At 35.1% G+C, this 17,862-nt stretch overlaps 1 protein-coding gene across 2 annotated transcripts in view; it reads right to left on the bottom strand.

The window, feature by feature from the left end:
• Window positions 1–17,862, bottom strand: part of foxo (forkhead box, sub-group O) — a 115,214-nt gene that overhangs the window by 13,197 nt on the left and 84,155 nt on the right. The window contains exons 3-8 of one of the 2 annotated variants that reach the window (XM_068774859.1): window positions 13,458–13,640; window positions 13,269–13,369; window positions 11,705–11,980; window positions 10,614–10,816; window positions 9,698–9,882; window positions 8,333–8,900 (exon numbers count right to left, since the gene is read on the bottom strand). In XM_068774859.1, the coding sequence (XP_068630960.1) occupies window positions 8,718–8,900; window positions 9,698–9,882; window positions 10,614–10,816; window positions 11,705–11,980; window positions 13,269–13,369; window positions 13,458–13,640 (1,131 nt within the window). In that variant the 3' untranslated portion in view covers window positions 8,333–8,717. Of the gene's footprint in view, window positions 1–8,332; window positions 8,901–9,697; window positions 9,883–10,613; window positions 10,817–11,704; window positions 11,984–13,268; window positions 13,370–13,457; window positions 13,641–17,862 lie in introns of both variants that reach the window. The other variant, XM_068774858.1, reaches the window with a different exon arrangement.

The following is a 17,862-nucleotide window of genomic DNA, read 5'->3' on the forward strand; positions in this document are numbered from 1 at the left end:
TGCACTGAAGGCAGACCTTGAAGGTTTTTATTTGCGGGTTGTCTCAAGACATTGTTATCTTGCTAGTCGAAAATAAGATTGTTTCAAATTGTTTTGAAAGTATGTTATCGTCTTTAAAAAAACATCGACAATTTTTTTTAATGATTGTAATAAAAAAATCAAATACATATAAAATAATCGCAGTGATCTAGCGGTGCCTTAGGGTTGTTTGATCTCAACGAGTATAATAAATGAGATTCGAAAAAAAAATTAACTTGAAAAGAAAACCTGATAACGTCGAAAAATAATTCAAAATTATGTATAATTCATCATTCATTTGAGAGGCCATGCGGCAAATATTTAAAATACTTTCAAGGGGACAGTCGGGGTGGGATAAAAAAATGAGCAAAGGCGCTTTTTATTAAGTCTAACAGCGGGAGGAGGGGTAGAATATAATGAATAAATTCCGCGTGAGACTCCCTCGTAACGCAATTGAAAACTTTTAACAAGTGCTAAGAAATCGTGTGTAAAGATTGCCCGCGCACCTAATTATAAGGGTGCCCGACCCGAATACGCGATGAGTTCTCTAGTCCCTACGACCAAAACTGAGAGAGCTTATTAAGATAGACTACTACAGACTTCCTCACTATTGCTACCTTATGTAGACTAATAACCGAAATTCGAAAGCTCTAACGATACCTAAATATATTTTTATCGGAATACTCCAGTATCAATTAGCTAAAACAGTAATAAATTAGACAAAATTTTTATACTACGAAAACAACGAGCATGCAACATTATAAGACATACAGAACGGAATTTGTGAAAGAGGAGATTTATGTTATATTTATTTCTTTACTATTTATTGTATCATGAACAGAAGAAAGAAATTAAATATACGTAATAGCCACAAGATGGCTGGCGATTTTTTCAAGGAATTGGCCATTCAATTATCGAGTTCATACTCGGTATCCAAGGAAATATCGGAGATCATCAAGTAATAAAAAGGTAATAGAAATTGATATTAAAATACAAAGTAATTCTTAACTAACAATAAGAAAAACTATATTGATAACTCTGGAAGCTTAGATACTTGTAATTTGGTAGGAATATTCCTTACACCGATTAGAGGTCAGCTAACAACGAATTCTGCCGAGACTCTCTCCGTTAGGGGTTTGGGGACGTTCATTAATGAATGCATATTTTCTAACTAGTGCCCAACATGTTTAAAATTTTGCCCAAATATTTCTTTTGCCTCTTTAAAAATTAGCCGTAATGATTTTCATACATGTTACGTGTTCGCAGCAGGGACACAAACCGCGTTTAGAAAATGTATATGGGCCTTTTCCATTACGCGGACCCGGTGCTGATTTGCATCTTTCGCATTTCTGGTTGTTTTGTCCAGTTATCTCACGATATTTTTTTCCATCGCTCGTGAGCAGTAACTTTGTTAATGTGCGACCTACGATTGATAATATTTCTTAAACGCCATCATAATACAACTCTGCCTTTAAATATAAAGAACCTGTTATCGTCTAATTAGTTATATGTATGTTAAAAAACCTTAGAAATGTTTGTTCACACCGACATAAGACCACAAAGACCAAAAAGTTATCATTAATAGTTTTTCACACTTATGTTGCTTAATAATTGTAAGTGAAATTAATAATTAATTACATGCAAAGGGAGAATTACTCGTGTTGAAAAGGTTTAAGACTCACCTTTATATGTAAGTTCTATACCCGTTATTGTATTAAAATAACATTCAATCTAATACATCATTTGACAATTGCAGCATAGAAATAATTTCATTGCAAGAAGAGTCGGTGCATATTATTTTTTTATTTATTTCAGCGATCGGACTAACTAGGTATGCCCGTTACTTTTTAGATTATCGATAATCGCATCTACCGGCTGCGTTCTTTTTCAAAAAAAAGCGTTACGTAATTGCTCGCTAAATGAACGGCGAAGTCGTGCTTCGATTTTTAAAAAGCGAATCTTTCCCCCCATTAACTTCTGGCCGCGCGATGTGCAAGAATTAATAAAAAAAGGAAGTATAACGAAAAGTCCGTCGTCACACCGTCTGCTGAAGACGTATTCATTCTTTTAACCCTTAAAAACAAGTCATTACCGAAGCGGTGTTTAATCTAGCGTATTCCCGCGGATTTTTTCGTGATATTCCATTATTTAAATATCGCTAGACGGTGCGACGGGCATCGTTTACGCTAAAATGATATGATTAATTACCGGCTGCGGTCTCCCTCATTAGCGAACAAATAGAGGCATTCATCGGTGTAATAGAATCACGAGTGGCGCGGTTCAATCGGAATCTAATTATAAATTTATTATTCACAACCGACCGAATGACGCACGTTTTCTATACAACGCCACAAGCCATTTTATTATACGGGATAATGAATTCATTCGTTGTATGTTTTAATTGGATGGATTAGGATATGTTTTGAATAGTTATATGCGACTAATTTCTTATAACAATTTTATGGAATCTACTGCCAAAAAACAACTAGTTAAACATGATTGATTTAATGTATTTATCTGAAGAGTTTTGTATAGAACGATAATTTTTAATTTATAATTGACCCCTTTAACATTATTTATACATTTTAAAACCAAAAGTCAGATTTCCGTCGCGTTCGAGAGAAGCGATTTGAGATAAGCTATTTCAAAATAAGCTGTATTTACTCTGATGCTATTTAATGCTAATAGTCTGGGTTATTAAAAATATTAATTTGATTTCAGTTCCTTTTGCATTTTGATAAATGCTATATTTCAATGCTGATATATGTATGACACTGTTTGGACTTACATAAATGATTCGTATTTATAACATTACCAGGGTTAGTTGAGTTCGTTTAATAATTTTTTAAGGTGGCAAAAACATACAGGAAAAACATTCTATTTATTTCAAATAAAAAAAATATTTATCAAATCCCGTATTCTCTTTTTATACTGTAAACGGGTAACAAAACGGAAAAAATATGTGTATAAATGTATGAAAGATTTCTATAAATCAACGTTGGACCGAAATCTGTTGACAGACACAGAAAATTAATTAATAAAACCTGTTACATATAGTTGAACTGGGGAAGTCCCAGGCTTGCAGCTTTAAAGTGGCAACCATGGAGAGGCAAGCGCAGCGTAGGACTTTCAAACAAGAAGTGGACAAACGTCCTTCTGGTCGACGGGGGACGTTGCAGCTCGTTTTGAACAGGGCGCGTTACACTTCTATGGGGGAGGCCTAATTAGCAATAGACTTATATCTGACATGATATTAATGACGTCGCATTTTTATTAAATTACTGTCATTAACGATGATAGTAAATCTTGCATAATATAAATAAACAGTATAAAATAACAAAATATATAAATAATACAGGTCGTTCTACGCGACCTTACAAAAAAAATCGTCTAAAGTTTTTATACTAAGCTAAATATAGCAACAATAAAAACATAAACCGTTATTTTACCTTATTCTAAGAAGTTTCTCTTTACTTGAGTCTATCGATTTACAGACGCTAGAAGTACGAGGTATCTTCAATACTAAAAATGCGTGTATCATGTAAAATATAAATATAAAGCAAAAAAAGTATGTCAGTTCGTTTTTTCACTACAGAGATATTTTTTTAATACACAAAGTATTTTCTAGGACAGTAGGGAATTTTTTGAGCTACTTTAGTTCAGTATCTATGGTATTATCAATTATACAGGATGATTCGCTATGGGTATTAAAAAGTTTTATAGTGGTGAATGTATATATCGTTTGTTGTGTATTAACTCTGTACGTCTTAAATTAAAAAAAATTAATGATAATAAAGTAAGAAAAAGTGTTTTCCAAATTCGGATCACTTACATATTAAATTTAAATATAGCTTACTATCTATCTGTGGAAACTTTATACTGCCAGAAGTTATGATATGCCTGTCCCATTGCAATAATAAAATATAAAATAATGCAAAATATTTCAGAGTGATCAGAAATAGGTGCTTTAAAGTTATTTGCTGATAAATAAGCTGTATATATCTCTTGAAGGTTTTACACCTGTAACCAATCAACCTGTATTTTCTTGATGGTATTGCTTACAAAGTATTATTAACAAAATATTAAGAAAGAAACTTTTTAATAACCAAGTCTCGCGAATCTATTTTTAAGGTTTATCAACGGTTCATCACGACTTATCGTCGTGTAGCAAAATACGAGTAAGAATGAATTAATATATAAATATCATCTCATGCCGAATACGTAACTCTTACGGGGTTCTGTTATAATGGATGCATCGTAAAAATTCTAGAATACATTGTTGGCTATATATATTTTATTCATATGCCAATATAATTTGCAAACAAATGTTCGGTTCGTAGAGGTTACGACAGACTGGAGTGTGTCGGTGTTACGCTCGATCATACTAAATTATATATTAGATATATTAGTATTTGTAACATGTGTTGTTAGTGCATCGGCACGTTTGTTTAAAAAAATTACAAATTTATTATGAATCTTCATTTTGAATGATATTGTTATCAAATATTTAATCATAACTGATGATGAGCAGATTATGAGAAAAAATATAGATTTATCATCATCATTTTAACCACACACAGGCCTGTCTAACGCCTTTCAACGATCCTAACAGTCTTTGTCCACTTCATAGAAGGACTTCCAGAGCCTGTCGGTCCGTGGCCATCACATCAGAATCTTGAGGAACAAGCAGCCATTTTTTCTACACTCTTTATATGTACCTACTCACTGCCACTGTAACCAGCGAATTCTGTGGGCTAATATTCGTCTACGGGTCCTATTCTTGATTAGATCGCCTACAAAAATCCAAAGCATAAACCTCATGGCTTCAACCTTCAACAACCTTCACGGCTCGTTAAGTAACGCGAAATTCAATTACTACAGTACAACTTTACTTTGTAAAATTTATAATCGATGTAAAAAATTAAAACTGTGAACTAATAAGAAGAATTAAATATGATTCAATCTATATTTTTTTAAAAGGAATAGTAAAATTAATGAAAAGATGTCACCCATATCTGTCGACAAAAACAAAAACTATCAAATGTATAACTGAATCCACAAGAAGAGTATGAAAAGGAAAATGTACCGTCGTCAGAGTTAAGTAACGAATTTGAGGTAACAATATCTGAATATCGCCAAGAGGCTCGGTGGATATAAAGCACATTTTATATTCGGGCTTGTCTAGATTGCGCCGACATTGACCGCCTCATAACTCCGTATAAGGGCGTGTTTCAGCGACGATCTCGCTACTTTTTCTCCGAGCGTTCTTTGATAAATAAAGTCGGCGTCACGTGTCATAATCCGCGCACAATGAACGTAAACGCGAGTGACGGCTTACTCCTTGTAATACGCACCATCGTAAAACTTAATGCGTATGCTTTGGGCCGAGAAAAGATTTTCCTTGAATCGCAGTCTTACGTGGCATTCTTTTGCTAATAAGCTAGATACGGCTTGATTTTTTTTGTAATATTATATGTCAGCTTTTTATTTTTCCAATGTTATATTAAGATAAAGGTTGTAGAAAATACAGAGCAACAGAGTGATCTAAAGAAGCACTAAAATGAAATTCATGCGTGCTGTCTTCTTTTTCATAATTCTGTACGCGAGTGAATTCAGGATGCCTAAGTCTCATATAATGCAAAAGACTGATATTTTACATTTTTTTTTTAAAAATTGATAGTCCTAAAGAGACCTTCACTACAAACCATCAAATGATTTATAGTTTACCTTTTAATATTAATTTATGTATTGGCGGTATTCCACCAGCTATCTATATGGGTCAATAGAAATTAACGTCACATAACCAATCCTTACATAACAGCACAGCCAATTCATTTGAACTGTAAGCTGGAGTTAATACCAATAATCTGAAATCGTATGTAAAAAGCTTAACAAGATAATGAATTGAAACATGTATGTTACATACATAAACAAATGCGAATCGATAAAATTATTAATAAGGATTAATTTAGTCACGTGTTATACTTTTTTGTTTACATCGCCAAAAGAGGCAAGGATTCAAAATAGAAAATCATGCGCAACGAGTTGTGTTTGCTATCGTAACAAATTCGCACTAAATATTAGGCCCGGCCACTAAAAAAGCAATCTCCTTGGGAACTACAAACGTTGTCCTGTGAAGGTGTCTGAAATGCTTGACTTTGTAGACAAAGAATGGGCGATAACTCAAAATGAAACCAACATAAATTGCAGCCTAACAAGACTATGCCGTTCTTGCCAACGGAGTCGGATGCAATACGAGATACCTCTACGTATGGGACGATTTGATTTCCGAGACGGTGACATTCCTTCTCTTGTTCTGATCGCTCCCTAGCTTCAAGAGTTGACACATTTACCTACGGTACGGTTCGGACAGGAAATGATTATAGGCGCGCATGATCAAAAGGCATCTTACATCGTCTGTCAGAGTTGTCCGCGTCATGCAACATCATCTTATTTACATTTCCTTTAGTTTACTGTAACTGTACGTTTTTCTTATGTCGTAAATGAAACGACGCGCTGGGCATTTATCTAAACGGTACTCTCTAACCATAATAACTTCATTCCATTTTTCGACGATTATACAATTTTAATGCATCTTAATGCAAAACATAACTGTACAAAGATTCGGTCCACTTTTTTTAAACAACAACATCTCGGAATTCGGACAGTTTGACACGATTTGTATACCTAGTCGCAATATAGCTCATTCACTACCTACAACTTTCACACTTGGGACATGGGACACGTTTTCAAAGCTTACACTATATACGACGCTATAGAAAGGTTTTTTTTAACAGAGTAAAGTAAATGGCCTAGTAAATTCAGATAATTATAACAGAGTACTTCCTGAATCTGTAGGTTCGAAATGACTATAAGAGGTTGTAGTGGGGAAATGTGATGGCTCGTGCATCAAACACGATGACAAAGACTACCTATAGTGCTACCAAAACTGCTGTACCGTGTCTTTAGATAACGTGGCAAGGTCAGGGTTTTGCCGTTCGTAGCGCGTATACTTAAGATCCGGTACATCGGTTTTGATAGAAGTATACCAAAACCAGTCGATTATGAAAAATTCGTATGCAGATTACTCTGCAAATATTTACTGGTTATAAAGTTTTTAAGTCTGGTTCGTTATTCTTACGAATCTCGTCAAGAAAAGATGTTGATAAAAAAATAACCTTTTTTATTTTAAAGACAAATAACGCTCTTGTATATTAACTACAAAATGAGGTCATATTTTTACGACGTTTACGAATGTTTTCACGGGACAATAGTTATAGTTTCGCGAGTGATACCGGGCGGCCATGTTATTGGACACTAGACTCGGAAGCGTACGGTGGGCTATCGCTGATACACGCCGGATTTATTGCTATTGTATTGTTAAATGTTCGCTAATAGTTCGCCGTCTGGAAAATTTGTTCGCTGCTTTCGAGTTAACTTCGTTTCGTTTATTTTTGTGTGCAGTGAGATAGTGTCTGCGGTTTGTTGCGTTTCGAGATCAGTAAAAGGATTAGCGGAGAAATTTTTGAAGTCAATTTATTTTTTGTGGATTGAGGTTTTTTCTTTTTCTTCATAATATAGTTGGCATAATTTCAATTATGTACGAAATTATGACATTCATTAAATAATACTGCTCATTATACTGTGGTCGACGATCGATATTTGTTAAACTATTGAAAATAAGTTAAATTTTTCTTAGGAAAAAAAATACAGTATTCCGCACAAGAATAAGAAACGCAAGTGCTTTAAATTCATTTAATCTAAGCATGCTTTGATATGTAATTAATTCCTTTGTAATATGATCTGATTTATGAATTATTTAAAGATGATGATGTCAATGTTGAGATTTTCTATTCAAACAATCGATTGGAAATTTTATAAGATAACGAATTTATATCTAAATAATAAAAGATTGCAGGAAATCTCTTCTGTAAGAAGTATGAAGCATAAGCGTTCTTGTTTACCCTAATACTTAATATTTTACTACTGTACTGATTTTTTAAACCGTGATTGAAATAAGCAGTGGAGTTTGTAAAGTCAAAAAGAAATGCTAAAGATAATATGCAAACAATCAATAATAATGGAACTCAATTATATAAGAAACAAAATTTACTGAGATAGTAATGAATTTTTGAATAACATTGAAAATTATAAATACATTACACTTTGTATTGTTTGTCTTAAAACATCATGAATATAGTAATTTTACTATATTACGATAATTGACGAAACATAGGATAACTGTAATATAAGTCGGCTACACTGGGAAACATATTTTTTTAAAATAAATTTATGAATAAAATAAAATCATTACCTTTCTTTCCGATAGGAGTGCACAACGTTGGATGAAACTCCAGAATCCCCCTACTCTCTCCCTCCCAAGCAACAAGCCTAACTATATCACAAGCTTCCACCTAGCTTACACTAAAGCCTTACACTAACACAATTGACACTTCAACAACGATCGGTAACATCACTTAGCAATAACACTAAATAAAATTCTAACATTAGTTAACGTAACAAGAAAAAAAATCTCGACTAAATACGCCTAACGTAACAAAAGGAAACTTAAACAGGATCTGTCCGCGTCTTATTTACAATAGGATGAAATCTACAACCGAATCGAGGTCTACCGGTAAAGGAGTCGAACTCGGCGCGATTCGGTAGTGTGTTGATGCCTTAAGTAGGTTTGTAAAGTTTCAATGGACCCAGGAGGGGGCAACTGAGTAGGGGGTTCTTGGAGCCCCTCCTCCAGACAGTGTGGAGGGGACAGGTGGTGCTGGACCTTGGAACTGGCTCTCAGCTTCGGCGGCCATCGCGCTGTGCTGTTGCGGAAAGTTGAAGTCTAACGTACCCTCCATGCTTAGTTCGTGTTTAATGACCTGCAGACAATGCATAACTTAATGTTACATCCCAAATAAATTATTGAAACGTGAATATTACTAAAGGAAGTTGTACTTTTGTTGCAGTTCGTTTTTATAAAGTGATATAATTTAATATCTATGATTATTACAATAAATATAATTTAATAATCACTACAGGACGCCCACAGCATATTGTTGCTATATTAATATTAGCATACTTGCAACTTGCAGAACTTTTTGTTTGTTAGGACCCGCAAACTGGAATGCAATATGTTATCATACTATCAATTTATCTATATTCATTATGTAGGGTTTACCATAAATCAATGTGAATGGCAATAATTTAATATGTATGTGACATCAATATCATAATTTCAGCCATAGGATGTGCTAAATATTGGCTTATCCCATAGATTTCCAAAAGGACCGGAAGCTGCCTGCATCCAGCAATTTTTGACAAATTGTAAGCGAAATTTGATAACTATATAATCACACCTACAAAATCAAGTTTATTGTATTGTTCGTAATCAACGAGAATGAATTAATGCCACAAATGCACTACCTGTCAAAACTTATTACTGTCAAAGTAATGTCACACGGCAATTAAAAAAATATCTGAATATACGATGAAGCTGAAAGTAATTGAAGCTGTGCTAATTCACAGTATTGTTCTTTAACAACATAAAAGTATTGGTAAACAAAACAAACACCAAGATAAATCTTATATTAGATATTTGTTGAAACTTCTATGTGTAAAAAATACGTAAATTAATTGGCGTGAACGGTAAATCATCGTTATATTTAATTTTATTTACCTCATCAACATTGCAGTCAAAGCCATGTTCCAATGTTTCGATGTTTAAATCCTCGGCGAGGCCGGTGTTGAGTGCACCCATGATTTGTCCCATGACGGTGGTTGGTCCCAAAGCGCCGGTTTGCACCATCATGCCGCCGTTCATTAGAGCTGCGTCCGTCGTCACCATGCGAGTTTGACTATTCTCTGTTATAACATACATATATTAGTCTATGCTACGATTCTTAATACCAATAGTAAGAGTAATAGTTTGAAGCGGTGTACGGTCGTGCGGTTTGACCTGACTTACACAAACATGTGGCATTTTCAGATTTAAAGAATTCGAGGTAAAAAGACGCTTAGGGCGCTTAGTCTTAAACCGCTTTCAAGGTTATATGGCTATTTACTACAGTTTAAATCGATGCAAGACAGCCGATCTTTAAGATCGTTTAGGTAAATGCTACTTAGGCGGTCTGTCTAGGCTTAATGGTCGGCCCTCTTAGAAGGGACCTCAGCTTGGGCTGTCACTCTGCGGTAATACTCACATGACACACTCAAGGGCGCCCGAGAAATCCGTAACTCATATTGGTTAGCAACGATCGTAGATAAAAAATCTACAATGTTCGCAGGTTGACGAACCCTGTTGTACACGAGCCGACCTCGATACTGTCTGTGAAATGTTTTGTCCGTTGCTTGTCTGTGGAACGTCGCGCCGCCCTGAGACTTAGGTATATGTCATGTGGCACTTACAACTGTATTTTTGTGTTGAGCGGCAAACTGGCAAGTAATGAATCGATGCCTGTGCCTGATGTTTTAAGAGCGCGATCGTTGAAAGTTCCAAGTCTACATGAAGGTTTTCATTAGGATTGGGACACTGCCGAGTTGTTAGATCGCTTTGGCGAGCGCTCTATGGTCAAGACTGGTTGATTTGAATTTACCTGTGTGCATGATGTCGGCGGGGTCAGCGGGCGGTGGCGGGCGCACGAAGTGGTCGAGCGCGTGCTGATGCGGGTGCGTGGGATGCGCCGGGTGCGCTGGATGCGCGTACAGACCGCAGTTGCACGCGCCGTGAGGGTGCCGTGGACACGCGCCGAATGAGTACCGGTATCCACTTCCCGACGACGACGTGGTTGGCACGTATCTAGTTGGAAACACATCATCTTGTCAGCCGACTGACGCCTTCTACAATGCTTAGGCCTCTCCCAGAGATATTCACGATGACCGATGTTTACGCATCACTAAGAAATTAACAAACATGTTTAGTGTGGGCAAATTGAAAATTAGTGACGTGGTCGGCACGTGTCTAAACATAAATATACTTATCATTAAGACCACGAGGTTCCTTGATCGGCCATGTACTGCCTATATCGCTTGATATTATAAACATTTATGCTATTGTATATCGGCGAATTGAGCATTTTTTAACGCGGCCGCCACATATCTTGTCGTAAATATACTCATAATCATCATATCCGCGATGGCCGGTCTCGTACTGCCCACATCACTTAGAAATTTAAAAACATGTACATAAGTGTTGAATACCGGCGAATTGACCATCTTTGACGTAATAGTTACAAATGTGTTATCAACAAACAGTATCTACCCAGGGATATTTATTTTAATATTTTAAAAGATGTATCCAGTCATCCTTATGGCTCATACTATGAAAGATGAGGTCTGTGACTAATCAGAGGAAACGTTAAAAGATGAATTAATCATATTTTAGGGTTATATGACACCATATCATGAGGTCTATGATTATTGCATTTGCAAAGATCATCGAGACTTCATTACTTCAACAGAGAAAAGTTATTTCAAGGAGATATACCTTTTTTAATTTAATAAGAATAAGCAAAGCTTTCTAATGCGTGGCATACTTGTAAATACATTCTAATTAACAGAAGCGCGATATTGCAAATGTATAATGTATTCGCAACAGAACAGATTTTCGCATTAACAATTAAAATTAATGATAGCGTTAATACAATAATCTATTCTAAAGTTCAAGCGTACTGAACTCGACTCTTACGTATTAAGGAATGGGTCGGCTCCTTGCAGCTTCATTGAATCCGCGAGTGACCCGGCCAACTGCTCCTCTTGGGCGAAGTCTACTTGTGTGAAATCACTAGCTGTGCCGAAATCTCCAGCGGTGAAGTCGCTAGAGCCAAAATCTCCAGCCGGATTGTACGGGTCTGTGACCCAGTCTGATTCTGAAGGAAGCAAAGATGGTCTTGGCGACTGGCGACCACAGGACGACGCGTTGGAAGAGGCTCTCTGACGGTACTCCGGAGATAACTGAAAACCACTGCTACGCCAAAGCGAACAAGCGTCAAATAAAGAAAGTGAATACCTATTAATATATACGAAAACATCGATACATGGGTCTAGTTAAAATCAATGAACAAAATTTTTTACTTCATTATGAGAATAGCAGTTTAGTAATGTAAACACGACATCACACAGGTATGAATTGGTAAAAGATTTAAAAAAATTTAAAGTAACTTTTTTACTACACAGTAGTCAGTTTCATATACACGATGCACAACGATGTTAACGTTCATACTCTTTGTGGTATAAGATGTTATGTCCCACTAGATCTGTAAATTTACTACCTACGCTTGACGACAAAAATTAGACTTTTTAAAAATTGTAAGTTATTCTTCCCTAATATTTTAAATTTTAGGTCAAAATTTTTAAGACTACCAAAACCAATATTTTCGCATTACAATATAATTAAAATTATATTTATTTTACACTTGATACTTAAACTCATTGGCGTTTATCGGCAAATAATCAAAATGTTTAGCTAAAATAAAGCTTGCCTAGATCAAGTAGCACCGCTACGATCGCGATGTAACAGGAAGCATGCAGCAAATCTATTGCCTCTATTCAGGCTCGCTAACACATAATATAAACTCGGAATACCAAATGTAGCGATGATCATAACGGGTTAAATGGTCAGCGTAGAAATATTTTTATTGTCGCTAACTGTGACAAAAATAATATGAGAAGAAAAATTCTACAGGGGTTGTCCCCATACCAGATAAAAACTATCCAAAATAAATGTCGATTAAGCTCGCAAACTCGACAGATATTCGGCAATAAAAATGTTAAATATAGCCCAAATGACGAGATTCAGCATTCGCATAACTCATCATCTAATGGTTGTGAATGATTTAAAACCTTTTATCGTAAAGTAACACGGTTGTCGTAATTCAATTTTATTGCGTGGTCAACGTAGTTTCATTTCAATAGTTTTTTTTTATGATAAAACGAGTAGCTTCCAGTAAGTTACGTGTCTAAAATTATTGACCTGATATAATAGACTTAATAAAAATTAATGCTATGATTTTTTTTAAATATTAGCGAGACTAACAAATGTTTCGTGAGTTTTTGAAGTTAAATTAGCATCACAAATCGCGGCATTTGGTATAGAAACATAACTGAATTCAAGCCACGTTTGTTTAATAGTGATTCTTTAAAAAGCCTTTATAACCTAGATTTTCTAGCTAAAATCTAATTATCTAAATTGTCTAGTAGCCTTAAACTCTATAGATACTTTTTAAGCGAAGGAATACGAAATAAATAATAACCTGGGTAGAGGTGAATCTGGGAACATATCAAGACTCTCCGACAAGGAACTACTGGGGCTGGGGGTTGTGTCTGCTGTTACGCCATTCCTTATAGCTTCGGTCTGTTAATACCACAAAACAATCATAAATGGATAAAATCTATCCTAAAATAATTTAAAGAATTTAAAGATAAGGATGAGGTATATTTACCTTCTTTTTGACTCGACCTCTTCTCTTTTCGAATTTTGACGTTTCCATAGATGCCGCCCTCCGTCTGACAGACTTGCCAGGCTTTGCGTCTGGATTGATCATCCACCATGATGATTTGCCGGTACCTTCATTCTGAACCCTCATGAACCGGTTATGCAGTGACAAATTATGTCGGATTGAATTCTGTAACAGAAAAATAAATGTCACATTTTTATTGTTCATTAACTGCGTAATATGCATGGCAATAGTATAACATTTCATTAATATTTTTGGAACTAATGTAAACGGTTTCGTTAAAAAAAAAGAAATCAACGCCCCCGTAACGATAGCGTTGAAGTATTGGACCAGAATCCATTTTTGACACTTCGACCATCATATTTCTTGTGTAATTGTGTTTACAAACATTTGACGAAGTAGTAAAACGTTTAGATGTGTTATTTTCTAATCGCTAAGTTTTGGTTGAAGTTGGCAAGCCACAATACAAAAAGCGGATGGTTAGGGTATTTATGTTTCTGGAGTTGAGATCACGGACTGGCAAGTGCAGACGGACTGGTTAAAGTAGTCAGAAGACCGAATGCAGACCGCTTTCAACCAGTTTCGACCGGATACCTGTGTCCAACAGTGAACGTTATAGGGTTGAAATGATGATGATGATTTTTGACTATTACTTTATAAGTTTTGTAATCTTTTAGTAAAATGTTTTTCTAATTTCGTTTAATTTTTTCTCTCCTAATCGTTACATTATATTTCACGTCATTTTTTCAGAGTGAAGTCCGTCCTGCAACAGTTCTCGATTCATTATCCTTTGTCCTGCGGGAATTACAGTTCCAGATTTTAATAAAAAGACCCATTGCGATGGGTGTAGTTATAAAGTATTTTATCGCTGCGCAATTGTATTAAAGTAAGTTCGACTCGTAGTTTCAGAATGAAGCGGCTAAATATAGTAGGCAATAAACAGTAAGAACAGTCGCAGTCATAACTAGACGTGGCCATTACTGACCGCAAAAAATCTATTTTAATTCCAGCCACCGTTAAAAGTTAGTGCAATAACGTGTCCTATCTCACACCGGCAATAAAACCTGGCAACTTTTTCCCGTCGAAGGAATAAAAGCAACCACAGCTACGAATGAAGTTAAGCAATAAAAGACTCCATAAATAATTTCACCGTACCCTGTGAGAACTGCCACTTATTTCGGGCATCGTATCCTTCATGTGGATATGAAAATAAAAAAAAATCTGGACGTGAACTGACTATTTTATTAAAAAAAATTGTATGCAAATTTAAAAAAAAATCCTGTTAGTTTTTAAGACCCGGTGATGCATAAATTGTACATTTTTACAATTTACACGAACCATGAAAAGAATTCAGTCATGAAATTAATGAAAATTTTACGCCTGCCGTGAAAAATTCGATGCCGTAGCGGCCTTATGCGACTTATCATTGTCAGATTATTTATTCAATATCCTCCGTTTCAATGGTAATGTTAAGATTCGTTGACCGACACGACTTTTAAAGTATTCTATGAATTTCATAGTTTAGTAGACCAGAAGTGGCTAACCTGCGGGTCGCATTATTTGTGGCAGTCAATAAATATACACTAAGTTGTAAGTTATCCTGAAATTCAAACACCGATCAGTATTAACTAACCAGGGACGGAAGGGGAAGGAAGAAGTGTAAACAAAAGTTAATAAATGGTAAACATTTTTGTAACATTTTAAATTAATATACATATTTTGTACTTTTATTTGGCTGTTATCAATAATTATAATTTAAGTATTTAATTAATTTTTGCAAACTTTTTAAAAGCGTTTTGAATCGCGCCTCCGACTATCAAAACGTATGACCATCTCTGGTTTAGATCTTTTTATAGTACCTCTAATACTAAAATATTTTGTATTAGTTTCTTCTCAAAATGTTTAGAAAAGAAATCTACTGATATAGATCATTTAATTATACTTCAGAAATATACGCACCGTGTATGACAATAAATTCGGACAAGTTGTACGATTTATCTAGCGTGAAAACACTCGCAACGAATGGCCTGTCGACACTCTGATGGATTTGTCGCCAGCAGCCTTTACTGTGGCTAGCTTTCTTCATTACACAAGCGCCGAGATCACATTATTGCCAAGAATGCAATTAACAGCGGGAAGGAATCGAATTGCTTAGATTTACATTAATGAATTGTATGATGCCAACAAAAGAATTAACTAAAGACATACTGGCCTACTATATACATTACAATACAGTTTGAAATAATTTCAAATTGTTATTCTGTTTTCATACTATGGTTGTCTGGAAGGAATTGCTTCATGTGATAAGACCGCGCATTATACTTTTTTCTTTACTATCATGAAGCTGTGTATATATGTTCTAGCGAGTATTAAATTAAATTTTATACAATAATAGTTTTTTTATGACTGTTCATCACACGTTGTCTTTCATAAAATTAATAAATAACGTAATGATAGTAAGAAAAAAAGTTTTCAAAATTCAATTATTACATTTATTGTTTACTATTTGTACGTGCAGATTTTGTACTGCCAGAAGTTTTGGACTCTCGTAGTCTAATAAAAAAATAATTAAGTATGAAAAGGACCAATGTTTAGCCTCTTCCGCACATGCAGTGGTAGTCGTGCAACAAAGTGCACAGCCCGCTGACAAATGCGCATGCGGCAAACAATGCGAACTACACAACTGCCACCGTCAAATCACTCAACACTTGTTTCACCCCTCCACGGGGCATCTTCAGGAGTTATGTTACACCGATTAGTGCCAAACACAGAGTCAAATTTGGTGCACTTTGTTGCACGACTACCACTGCATGTGCGGAAGTGGCTAAATATTGTTCATTTTCTTACTTAGGATGGACTTCTGCAAGGTAACGCCTGATTCCATTAAATAAAAAGTAATTAAGTAAAAGTTATCATAGTGATTCCTTTCTAAAGCGTAATTGGAAATATGTGAAGGAAGATTCTTCTTGGCAAGTGAGCTTTAGACTCACTCATTTAAAGCTTTTACACCGATAACTAAACATTTTGTACATGTCTTCCAAATTAAAAAATACATTATCCAAACGGCTAAATTATGTGCCTTCACGAGAAACCGCATATATATGGGGTCGTTCGAGTCAATTTTCTTTGATTTTATTTCCTAAAAGTCTTTTTTTAAAACGATAAATAAAGAGCTTATAATTTGCGGTACGAATACATAAAAAAATAAGTTGCCGACTAGCATAAAACTTAATCAAAACTTCTAGCGGTGGCGCCACGTACGATTACATTGCGTATTTACCTGTTCTTTTTTTTGGCAATCTATATTTTTCGGCAACAGAAATTTTACTGGCAAGTTTTACGACAAACTTATCGCTTCATATCAGGTAACGTTAAGAAGTCCGTATAAAATTACAATTTTTTTTTCAATAATAAATAAGATTTTTAAATGAACACAAAATATTTATGAGTATAGAAACCCTCGGGCATTGCTATCTTAAAATCATTTAAAAAGAGCTATTGTTTAATTTACGCTTGGCTCTTCTCAACAGATATACATTTTGAGCCAGTGGTAGGTAATTACTTATAACATTAAAATAATCGACGATTAAAATGTGCGCAAAACGATACAAAATAAAATCATATTGTATTTTCAATTTTAATATTTCGATAACTATTTATGTCGTGTACATTTCATCGATGTACTTTGTGTTGAACTATGAAAAATAACCACGACATTCAAAGGTAGAGTTAGAAAAGTTACATGCATTCCTTAACGTTGCGCAAACCAAGTAACATTTTAGAAAAGTTGCTCGCGGATGGCACGGGCTGGCGACAAACGCGACGGCAAGACGTCGTACTTAGAAATTTGTCTACGGCAGGATTCCCGGCGCCAGTGCGACCCTTATGGGGTGAATTAACCGTCTATACCGTCGTCCCCTTTAATGCTCCACCGACTTAAATTTTGTCGAAATTCCACGGGTGCGTTACGCAATCTGAATGTCTTATGATTTCCGCTCTTTATGGTCGTCAGTTTATTTCAGAATAGCGATGAGAACTGACAAATTGCTAGATCTATCGAATACTTAATATTACCCTTGTTTTATACAGAGTATTGATTATGAATGTAAAAGATTTAAAGTTGTGAATGTATAGCTAATTTGTCAGCAAATGCTTTTAGCAACAACCTCATATAATATAAAGTCATCTCACTGAAATATGAACACTACAGGCCAATAACTCGTAGCAGCACAAAGTCTGCAGAGACAAATAGTACACAATAATGAATTTCATCTATTGTAATACATTATAAAAAATTTGTTAACGATTTTTCTTACGTTTTTTACTTACCAGACCAGATATAGATTCACTTTTTTAAAACTTTTTACACTTACCTACCACCCGGTATTTG

This window comes from Battus philenor, unplaced genomic scaffold, assembly GCF_028537555.1.
Source record: "Battus philenor isolate CCGP_79_NKW_IND1 unplaced genomic scaffold, ilBatPhil1.0.hap1 SCAF_8, whole genome shotgun sequence".
Lineage (NCBI taxonomy): Eukaryota > Metazoa > Arthropoda > Insecta > Lepidoptera > Papilionidae > Battus > Battus philenor.